The sequence below is a fragment of the Ovis aries genome, chromosome 4 (genome assembly GCF_016772045.2).
Source record: "Ovis aries strain OAR_USU_Benz2616 breed Rambouillet chromosome 4, ARS-UI_Ramb_v3.0, whole genome shotgun sequence".
In the NCBI taxonomy this organism is placed as follows: domain Eukaryota; kingdom Metazoa; phylum Chordata; class Mammalia; order Artiodactyla; family Bovidae; genus Ovis; species Ovis aries.
The window spans coordinates 33,358,737-33,370,751 of NC_056057.1; the positions used below are offsets into that span (position 1 = coordinate 33,358,737).

Sequence of the window (12,015 nt, forward strand, 5' to 3'; positions counted from 1 at the left end):
CTGGAATGCAAAAGTAGGAGAAATACAACTGCTTCCCAGTAGGTTCCCTTCTAGAAGTCTCTCCACTTACTCCCTACCTTCTGGTCGAAGTAATTTTCCTGAAAACAAACCTGATGATTGAAAAACTCCCCATACTCCCTCCTACTCATCAGTGGCTATTACCTGTATGGTACCTGCAAACTCTGGGCGTACATATATTCAAACCTCTCCTCCCGAGTCAAAGAAACAACAGTCCGGAAGTTTTCTATCGCTTCAGTGGCAATCTGTAAGAGAGAACGCTCCGTCACTAAAGGTACAAAAGCCAACAGTGGCAATGAGTTGGAATTCCACTAGAGAGATTAATATTATATATTAAATAATATTTATTATGACTTCCAAGTTTCTTTGCTATGGAAAGAGATACTAAGTAACTTATCAAATTGAGGTTTAGATCTAGAAAGAACATGAGCTAATTTAAACTCCTCTCTGCAGAAAGAGATTCTCAAGTGTCAACAGATGAAGACCCTTACCTAAAGCCACATAGCTTTACAGGAGTGAAAGTAACCTGAGAATTCAGTATTTTACCTCTATTGAAGTACTCTCTCTTCTATGATGGTCACATTTCAAGTTCATAATTATTATACATAAATTATTATAATATCATTATAATTGCTATTATTAAAAATATATAATGTAATGTTTATATTTTTCTGTGCATAATCATCATTTGAGACAACTAAAGAATATTTGGAAAGTACTGAAAAGATAAAGAAGATAATGAAAATTACATATTGGTATACTTTACATAATAGCTTACGTGCTGTTATTTTCTAAAAATATACCTGTTTAACAAAATTGGGCTGCAGTTCTATGTTTGACTTTAAAGTCTTATTTTTGCTTTAACAAATATCAAGAGCTTTTTCCAAGGTTATTAAATATATATACTAACAATGGGTTGTTTAAAGGGCCACTGAACAAAGCTTTTACTGAACAAAGTTTTCCATTCTTATTAAAAAGAATGCTGTGAAAACATCCTTGCACATTTACGTCCCTATTAAATTATTTTCTTAGACATTCTTAAAAGTGAATTAACAAAGTCAAGGAAAATAAACCAATTTTTAAGTAGTATAGCACATATTAACAATTTGTTTTCCAGAAAGTTACTATCATTTGATTATGTTTTAGTTAAAAGTTAACTTCCAACAAGGCTATCTCATTAGGACAAATACATCATTTACCACTTTTTAGAGTCTGGGTAAAAGGCTATAGAAAATACAGAAAACACCAGTGTACAATACAAAATGATATTTCAGCCTGCTTCAGCATCGGACCTTAAAACATCTCTCTGTCTTGTTCTCCTCATCTATAAAATGAGGGTAGACAAGAGGGTCTCTGGAGTCCCTTTTGACTCTAATTTTAAGGCAAATAATTTTTAGATTGTAAGTCTAAATTATAAATCACTAAGAGAAATTACCCATATTAAGATGTTCTTCCTTTCTCTGGCCTCTTCCCTGGTCAGAACTGACTCTAATACGGACAAATTCAATTATATGAGAGTGATTAATGGCACAAAAATCACAAATCCAAAATCTCACTGATTCTTTACTGAATCCTACACCAATACCTAACTTCAAAGATAATAGTGAATATTTGATAGGACATTGTTGGTTTTAAAGACTAATGCAAAAGGCTACTAGAAGAAAGAAATTAATACCATATTCTTAAAAACAAAAAAAGTAATTTAAAAATAAAGTTAAAAATATTATATTCTGACCCAGCAGGCCAACAAGACTGAACTAAGTTTATCATAGTTCATTTCAGTCTCTCAGTCGTGTCCGACTCTTTGCGACCCCATGAATCGCAGCATGCTAGGCCTCCCTGTCCATCACCAACTCCTGGAGTTCACTCAAACTCATGTCCATTGAGTCCGTGATGCCATCTAGCCATCTCATCCTCTGTCATCCCCTTCTCCTCCTGCCCCCAATCCCTCCCAGCATCAGAGTCTTTTCCAATGTGTCAACTCTTCGCATGAGGTGGCCAAAGTACTGGAGTTTCAGCTTTAGCATCATTCCTTCCAAAGAAATCCCAGGGCTGATCTCCTTCAGAATGGACTGGTTGGATCTCCTTGCAGTCCAAGGGTCTCTCAGGAGTCTTCTCTAACACCACAGTTTAAAAGCATTAATTCTTCGGTGCTCAGCTTTCCTCACAGTCCAACTCTCACATCTATACATGACCACTGGAAAACCATAGCCTTGACCAGACGGACCTTTGTTGGCAAAGTAATGTCTCTGCTGTTCAATATGCTATGTAGGTTGGTCGTAACTTTTCTTCCAAGGAGTAAGCATTTCCACTGTTTCGCCATCTATTTCCCATGAAGTGATGGGACCAGATGCCATGATCTTCGTTTTCTGAATGTTGAGCTTTAAGCCAACTTTTTCACTCTCTTCTTTCACTTTCATCAAGAGGCTTTTTAGTTCCTCTTCACTTTCTGCCATAAGGGTGGTGTCATCTGCATATCAAGTTTACCATAAGCTACTAACAAATACAGGGAAATGTACAGATTCAATTTATGTTAAACTATTTTATGCAATTCTTTACATATTATAAAAATTATACTTATTTTAGAAAATACTAACAGTGCAGAAAGCAAAAAGTTAGAGGAAAAAATCCACCTCCAGTCAAACCCTCAGAGATAATCGTTGGCAGAAATATTTCCATTTATGAGGCTTCAAACAAAAAGCTTTTTTTTTTCACTAGTTAAGAAAATTCAGCAATCTTTAAAACTGTCTGCTGAAAAAAAACCAGACTTTACTGTGAATTTCAATGTAATGATTTTAAGAAATACTTATTTTCTGGGCACATTTTTTCTAATGCCAGTACGTATTGTTTGGTTTGTAACGTCATCACTTTATAGAGTGTGTGGAAAGCCCAATAAAAGTGAGAGTTCATGAGTTACACACCTTGAATAGTGAGTAAAATAATATAATCACTGCACAATCATCTTCATCTTGTCACACAAGAAGAAATTAGGAAAAGGCTTAATTAGTATTCTGCATCCTCACAGCTTCATTCGCTCCAGATTTTACATAGAGACTCAGTAACCACTGTGAGGAGAGAGAAGTTGTAATTCAAGAGGAGGAAATATCAATAGCACTGGGTTTCCCTCAGAAACCATCATGTACTAAATAATTTTTAGGAATGCAAAAAATATGCATACATTTCCTAAAAAACCTCACACTTCTCTTTCTACCCTTGTAGCAACTCAAGTGTGATTACGGCTTTTATTTCTAAAGAAGACAAAGCATCTATTCTATAAAAATGTTCATTCATGAATAATGTGACAGACATCAATGGGGCAGAGATCACGAGCAGTGTAGAGGTTTTAAGAGCCGGCTCTGAGATCACACAGTCCTGCTCTGCAACCCTGGACCTGATCCGTCCTTCTAAGGGAAACAACAGATATGCTACTGGTCCCCACCTTAGTAGGGAAGACAGTCATTAATCAATAAACAAATGGGAAAGAAACAGCAAGTGCAGAAAAGTGTCAGGAATGAACTTGAACATCAGGAGAGACCTCTCAGAAGAGCTATGAAGATCAGAGGGAACCAGCTTGGAGTTTTGTAGGAACTGAAAGGAGGCCCATGAGGCCAGGGCAGAGTGGATGAGGCAGACAGCAGTGCAAGACAGGGTCAGAGCAGTCATCATGGGCTGGCTCACGCAGAGTTTCATAATCCAGGGTTGATTTTATTGCCAGTGTGATCAGAAGTCACTAGACGGGTGGAGGTTAGCAAGATCTTATTTGTGTTTATAAGAGATGACTGAGGCCTCTGAGACAAATATAAAAAGCGGACAGACAGACCAATTAGGCTGCTGCTATGTGACTTTGGGTAAGTTACCTGACTCCTCTGAACCCTGAGTTTTATAATCTAACAGGGTAATTCAAAAGGGTTATTGAGAGTATCAAGTGAGAACATGTAGCATTCTTAGCATGATGCCTGGTAAATAATAAACAATCAATAACTGGTAGCCTGAGAATGATGATCAGATGGGAGCTGACTTACTATTTCATAGACTGGTTGGTTGGAGAAGGCAATGACACTCCACTCCAGTACTCTTGCCTGGAAAATCCCATGGACGGAGGAGCCTGGTTGGCTGCAGTCCATGGGGTTGCTAGGAGTCAGAAACAACTGACCGACTTTACTTTCACTTTTCACTTTCATGCATTGGAGAAGGAAATGGCAACCTGCTCCAGTGTTCTTGCCTGGAGAATCCCAGGGATCGGGGAGCCTGGTGGGCTGCCGTCTATGGGGTCGCACAGAGTTGGACACGACTGAAGCGACTTAGCAGCAGCAGTAGCAGACTGGTTGGTGCAGCAATCACTTCCCCTACCTGCTCTTATGTCTCTCATGAACCACCACTGATTTAGAGCATTTACCTCACTCCCAACCTTTATCCAGAAAACCTGCTAAACTCAAACATATCTGTTTCCATCTGCACCCCTTCACCTGCCCGACTTCCAACAAATTACCAGAGTCTTAAAGCTAACGCAACACTTTGACGGAAAACCTGTGGCTTGCAATGAATCAGCTTTTGACTGGTCTTCCTCCTGCAAACAACCTGAACCTCCTCTCTGGGGCACTTTGAACACCTCCGTAAATGATGACACTAGAAACAGTAATGCACTTTCTTCATGTGCACGCTTTTCCATCTTCTCATTAGATGAATCAACACCACAGGGGAAAATCCCACAAAGGACAGGGTTAAATGGAGTGACTGGTCACAGGACGGACTCCCTGCCAGGGGCCAACGTCACCTGGGCCTGACCACAGCCAATGTCCGAGGGCCAGCACCATGCTGCTGGACTTCAGGACCAAAGGGAAACCTCACATGAGGACTTTCTCCCCCAGACAATCACCGAGAAGCACTAAAGCTGATCCAAAGAAGTTTCCTGAAGGAATCCCAAGGACACAGGGTACAGAAAGTCAGAGGAGATAGCAGGGAGGCAACAGAAAAAGTGTGAGTGCTGATAACCAACCAAAGGACCCCTTTCATCATCCTTATTGGTGAGGTGCCTCGTCCAGAGACAAAGGACCCAAGGCCACTGGATCTTCCCGGGTCACTGCCTTGACTCTTAGGGACCTTGGAGGGTCCACAGGTAGATGTCACCCTATCCTAGATGGTAGGCCTAGTTCTGAGGGAGCTTGGCTCTGACTGCTCTTTTCTGCAGTGATACAGATCATGTGATATCAGACTATGCTCCACCATCAGCAGACTCTGTTTTATTTTCTTTAGTGGAGGATAACTGCTTTACAATGTTGTGTTGGTTTCCTCTGTACAACAACGTGAATCAGCTCCAAGTGTACATATACCACCTTCCTTCTGAGCCTCCCACTTCCCCTCCATCCTACTCCTCTAGGTCAGCACAGGGCACTGAGTTGAGTTACCTGTGTTAAACAGCAGCTTCCCACCAGCTATGTATTTTACACATGGTAGTCTGTATATGTCAGAGACCTCTCTGTTTCTTAACTGAGGTACAACTTGGGAGCATGACTGTCTGGGTTTGAATTGTGGCTCTGATACTTATGAGCTCTAAGGCACTGTGGCATTACCTGCCTGTGCCTCAGCCTCCCCTGCGAAAGGAGCTAATAGAAGAACCTGTCTCACAGGCCACCCTGAGGAGTAGAGCAACTGCTGTATACGCATCTGCTCAAAACAACAACTCCACTCAAAACTCGGTAATAACCTAAGCGAAGAAAGAAGTTGACAAAGAACAGATACATGTGTAACTGAATCACTTTGTTGCACACCTCAAACTAACACAACAGTGTAATCAACTATACTCCAATATAAAGTAAAACTTTTTGGGAAAAAAAAGGGAGATTCAAAATGCAAATCAAGCAACAATAACAAACAGGCAAGCATGCAACATGCTTCCTGCATCCCCAGCAAAATGCGTTAGGCTGAAGGGTGAACGGGGCTTCCCAGGTGGTTCAGGCAGTGGTAAAGCATTCGCTTGCCAATACAGGAAACAGGAGACGCAGGTTTGATCCCTGGGTTGGGAAGACCTCCTGGAGAAGGAAATGACAACCCACTCCAGTTATTCTTGCCTGGGAAATCCCATGGACAGAGGAGCTTCGCAGGCTATAGTCCATGGGGTTGCAAACAGTCGGACATGACTGAGCGACTAACAACAACAACAACAGACCACAAACACAGGTAGCATGAAGGGAGGAAGTGTAATGAGAGGGAAAGAGTGATAATATTTTAGCCAGTTAGAGTGAATACCTTTAAGACTTTTCAAGTTTTTTAAAATCTCCCCTCCCCACATCTAATTAAATAGGCCTCCTTTCCTCAATAAAGCAACTCTGGAGAAAGGGGAAGGAAGGAGAAAAAGTGATATGAAGTGTTCTAGTTTCATTCTTTTACAAGTGGTTGACCAGTTTTCCCAGCACCACTTGTTAACGAGATTGCCTTTAATCCATTGTATATTCTTGCCTCTTTTGTCAAAGATAAGGTGTCTATAGGTGTGTGGATTTATCTCTGGGCTTTCTATTTTGTTCCATTGATCTATATTTCTGTCTTTGTGCCAGTACCATACTGTCTTGATGACTGTGGCTTTGTAGTAGAGCCTGAAGTCAGACAGGTTGATTCCTCCAGTTCCATTCTTCTTTCTCAAGATTGCTTTGGCTATTCGAGGTTTTTTGTATTTCCATACAAATTATGAAATTAAACTCAAAATGTATTGAAGATCTAAACATAAGACCAGAAACTATAAAACTCCTAAAGGAGAACATAGGCAAAACACTCTCCGACATAAATCATAGCAGGATCCTCTATGACCCACCTCCCAGAATATTGGAAATAAAACCAAAAATAAACAAATGGGACCTAATTAAAATTAAAAGCTTCTGCACAACAAAGGAAACTATAAGCAAAGTGAAAAGACAGCCTTCAGAATGGGAGTAAATAATAGCAAACGAAGCAATGGACAAACAACTAATCTTAAAAATATACAAGCAACTCCTGCAGCTCAATTCCAGAAAAATAAACGACCTAATCAAATAATGGGCCAAAGAACTAAATAGACATTTCTCCAAAGACATACGGATGGCTAACAAACACATGAAAAGATGCTCAACATCACTCATTATCAGAGAAATGCAAATCAAAACCACAATGAGGTACCATTTCACGCCAGTCAGAATGGCTGTGATCCAAAAGTCTACAAGCAATAAATGCTGGAGAGGGTGTGGAGAAAAGGGAACCCTCTTACACTGTTGGTGGGAATGCAAACTAGTACAGCCACTATGGAGAACAGTGTGGAGATTCCTTAAAAACTGCAAACAGAACTGCCTTATGACCCAGCAATCCCACTTCTGGGCATACACACCAAGAAAACCAGAATTGAAAGAGACACATGTACCCCAATGTTCATCGCAGCACTGTTTATAATAGCCAGGACATGGAAGCAACCTAGATGTCCATCAGCAGATGAATGGATAAGAAAGCTGTGGTATATATACACAATGGAGTATTACTCAGCCATTAAAAAGAATATATTTGAATCAGTTCTAATGAGGTAGATGAAACTGGAGCTGATTATACAGAGTGAAGTAAGCCAGAAAGAAAAACACCAGTACTGTATACTAATGCATATATATGGAATTTAGAAAGATGGTAATGATAACCCTGTATGCGAGACAGCAAAAAAGACACAGATGTATAGAACAGTCTTTTGGACTCATTGGGAGAGGGAGAGGGTGGGATGATTTGGGGGAATGTCATGGAAATATGCATAATATATAAGAAACGAATCACCAGTCCAGGTTCGATGCTTGGGGCTGGTGCACTGAGATGACCCAGAATGATGGTATGGGGAGGGAGGTGGGAGGGGGGGTTCAGGATGGGGAACACGTGTATGCCGATGGTGGATTCATGTTGATGTGTGGCAGAACCAGTACAATAGTGTAAAGTAATTAGCCTCCAATTAAAATAAATACATTTAAATTTTTAAAAAAGTGATATGAAAACCATTGTCTGTAACTAGAAAAGTCCACGGAGAAGGCAATGGCAACCCACTCCACTACTCTTGCCTGGAAAATCCCATGGACGGAGGAGCCTGGTAGGCTGCAGTCCATGGGGTCGTTAGGAGTCAGACATGACTTAGCGACTTCACTTTCACTTTTATGCACTGGAGAAGGAAGCAGCAACCCACTCCAGTGTTCTTGCCTGGAGAATCTCAGGGACAGAGGAGCCTAGTGGGCTGCCGTCTATGGGGTCACACAGAGTCGGACGACTGAAGCGACTTAGTAGCAGCAGCAGTAGAAAAGTCCAACAAAATGAGTCTTCAGTCTGTGAGTCTAAGAATTGGTTTTGCTACTTTTCTTCAGTTTGCAATCTGCTCAGTAAGTGTCAAATAAGACTGCTTTGAGGAATGGTTATAAAAACATTCTCAGGGACTTCCCTGGTGGTCCAGTGGTTAAGACCCCTGTGCTCCTAATGCCGGGGGCCAAGGTTCAATCCCTGGTCCAGGGACTAAGATCCCACATGCTGCAACTAAGTTCACAGGCCACAACGAAGACTCAGCACAGCCAAATAAACAAAAACCAAAGCCATCCTCGGAGCATAGAAAGTAGCCATGACTAACAGAACAACACTGCTTTGAATATTTTACTCTACCCAGGTCAGAAATTTTATCTCATTTGACTCACCTTCCCAGCACCTTCCAGCTCTTTCTTATCTTTCAGGGCTTGTCCAGACAGCATTTTCATTTCAATAACTCCTGCTACTGCAAGGATGGGTACAATTGCTAACAGGAGAAGTGTTAACTGCCAGCCATAGATGAGGGATATGATAATGCCTGTGCCAAGATTTGCAATATTCTGGGTAATTACAGCAAGCCTGGAACCTATAGCCTGCAAAACGAACAGAAAACACTGTTAGAGAGACACCTTCCGATCATCTCTAAAGTCCATGCTTATGTATTTCTTAGTGATTATGAAAATTCAGCTTTGTGAAAATCTCATCTCCCCGGTTATGAGCTAATAAGTTAGTAGTAAAAGTTTACATGTAACTTTATTTGGTTTCCCAGATGAGGATTTCCATGACTTCAGAATAAATACTGAAAGTAGGTCAATAATTCAGAATTCAATTACATATTTCTATCTCATTTGCTTTTTAATACCACTAAACTTTTCATTAAACAATGACACCATGATCCCTAAAGCAAACTCTGCAAATTAGCAAGATAAAATAGTCTGACAATTACTTTCAACTGCGACTGTTGGAAACTTCCAATGTTAGATGCATAACTACCCATAATTTAAGCCTAATATTGAACCATATTTTGTGGCTTATTTGAGATGCTTATTGTGTTTAGAGGGCTTCCCAGGTGGTACAGTGGTCAAGAATCCATCTGCCAATGCAGGAGACGCAGGTTTCACCCCTGGGTCAGGAAGATACCCTGGAGTAGGAAATGGCAACCCACTCCAATATCCTTGCCTGGAGAATCCCATGGACAGAGGAGCCTGGTGAGCTACAGTCCATGGGGTCTCAAAAGAGTTGGACACGACTAAGGTAGAGCTAGAGAGACTGTGTCCAAAAAAAATACCCAGTGCTGAATGTTATGGAATTTAAATTTACGATACTAAGCAGACATCAGAACCTTCAGTTTACATGCCAGAAGGAGCCTGAAGCATAACTGTCAGAAGCTTTCAGTTATTTCCAACTGAAAAGTCAGAAGTCAAAATACAAAGTCAATTTGCTTCACTACTCTACACTTCCCTCCCTTACCCTGGAAACACCTCATAACCTCAAGCCTTTCCAAAATCCTGCTCTGGCCCATGCCTTATCAACTCTCCAAATTTCCTCTGCCTGAGTGGGGCCATTCTCAGGGAAAGATTAATGATGGAGAACAGTCTAGAATGGTCATTTCCTCCTCTGGGGCCTTGGTCAAATTTTTTCCAACTCCAAAATGACTAGGTACACTGATTAATAACCAAAGCTTCTGGCGGCTCTGAGTTTTAAGACAAATTCTTTCCAAGCCCCCTGCCTCAATGTCAACCTTCTGACATCATTTGAAACTTATGTTGGTATAAACACCAAACCAGTAACTAGGGGGAAACAATATTTAAAAACTACCAATAGCTCTATAATTAAATTCCATACCAAGGAATTGCACCAGGGCTGCAAGAAACAGCATTTATTTTTATCTGATGCCATCACTGAGCTTATATAAAGGGAGGGTTAGCCGTATCTGGCATAAGTCAGAGCGGAGCGGCCTTTCAAATCAGCTCTGTATTTGCACATTTTCAATTTCAAAGTCAAGGGTTATAATCTGAAAAGTGTCTGTGGCACAGGCAAGATGGAGACTGTTCCTTTTTCAGTATCCACAAACCCTACTCAGAACTCATTTCCCACAGCACCCGACTGCAAGAAGCACTCAGAATATCCCCCAAGTTCACAGCAGATAAATTACTCCAGTACCTAAGCTTTCATATACATAAATGTTTCACTGAGGATGGCAGCCAAGGCCACAGAAATAAGTAAAATGGATCAAAGATGCTTCATGAAAGATGATCCAAAAAGCCTAGAACCTTAAGCTGGCGGGGAAGTAAGCCCCTTGGCATAGTATGATTAAATGCTTCCGGTGACATTGCCCTGGTTACTGTTCTTTATTCTAATGACACATTCACCATCCCAATATCTATTCTTCATACAGAAAAAGAGTCTCTAGAACACTCCAAGGGAGAGCATAGATTACTAGAAGCCAGAAATTTTTCATTTCAGCAGTGAGGAGGAGGGCAGGTAACATTCTAACGCCAGAGCCCAAGAGTGAAACAAGTTTAGGGCAAAAATGCTCTAATATCTGAAACTCACTAAGTCTCTCACTGAAATCTCCCCACTCCCCTATGCACATTTTTCTAACCACTTTTTCCGGTCTCTCCCTTCCCTGTTATTTATTTCCTCCTCAGAGCACCATCAGATCGCTTGAAACCCAATTTTAAAATATGTGTGTTTACTAGGGGAAAAAAAGGCTATTTCCCAAACCTCCTTTTGAAATTAAGAACATTTCATCTTTCTCTCATCCCTCTTCTCCAGAAATTTTCTTTCTAAAATAGCTTCTTTTGACTTCTATGTGGCTCTTATTTGCTTTTTTCCTCAAAATTCTAACCCTTCTATGAAAATTAAACAGCCCATCATTTCATAGGCAAAATGTTGAGACTTTTGAAAGAAAATAAAAGTTTTCTTCTGATTTATGATTAGCAGGATTAAGCAAGCTACTTACTCAAAAATATCAATACCTTGGAGAAAATCATTGATGGTGAAGTTAAATATGAAAAAATTAGATGAACATCATTACTAACTATATACACACAGACTTGAGTTTGCCCTGTTTTATGTGGCAATGATTTTTGACAGCATTGCTTGCCTAACATATTTATATATATATAAATTGTACTACTTCCTACTGTAAAATAGATACACACATGTATATGTATATGTATGTATTCACTATTCGAGCATGCTCAGTCATGTCCAACTCTCTGCAACCCCATGGACTGTAGCCCAACAGGCTCCTCTGTCCACGGACTTTTCCAGCCAAGAAAATTGGAGTGGGCTGCCATTTCCTCCTCCAGTGGATCTTCCCGATCCAGGGATTGAACCCGTATCTCTTGCATTTCCTCCATAGAAGGCAGATTCTTGGCCACTTGGGCCACCTGGGGAGCCCCGTGTGTGTATGTATGTGTATACATTTACACAAATGCAACACACATATCCACCATCATAGGCAGGTCAGTTGGTGGCATGGAGGGGATTCAACTGTCCTCTCTCAGCCAATTTGTGACAACAGCTATTCTGAGCTTCCTGGTTCTGGTGAAGCGCCCCTATCTTCTTGCCTCCTCTTCCCTGGTCTCTTTCAGCCACTGCTTTACCCTCTGGAGAACAGTTCTGACTCAGAGTGGCTCCTGCTACTGGGGGCGTGACAGTGGGAGTTGGGGACGCCTTTGAGGAAACAAGTGAGAAGCTCTAGAT

The 12,015-nt window shown here is 40.9% G+C and overlaps 1 protein-coding gene across 4 annotated transcripts in view; it reads right to left on the bottom strand.

Annotated features, from left to right (window-relative positions):
* Positions 1-12,015, bottom strand: part of LOC101112460 (ATP-dependent translocase ABCB1-like) — a 166,288-nt gene that overhangs the window by 64,801 nt on the left and 89,472 nt on the right. For all 4 annotated transcript variants that reach the window (XM_042249153.2, XM_060414579.1, XM_060414578.1 and 1 more), the window contains 2 exons: positions 8,691-8,894; positions 163-263 (listed from right to left, as the gene is read on the bottom strand). In XM_042249153.2, the coding sequence (XP_042105087.1) occupies positions 163-263; positions 8,691-8,894 (305 nt within the window). The remainder of the gene's footprint in view (positions 1-162; positions 264-8,690; positions 8,895-12,015) is intronic.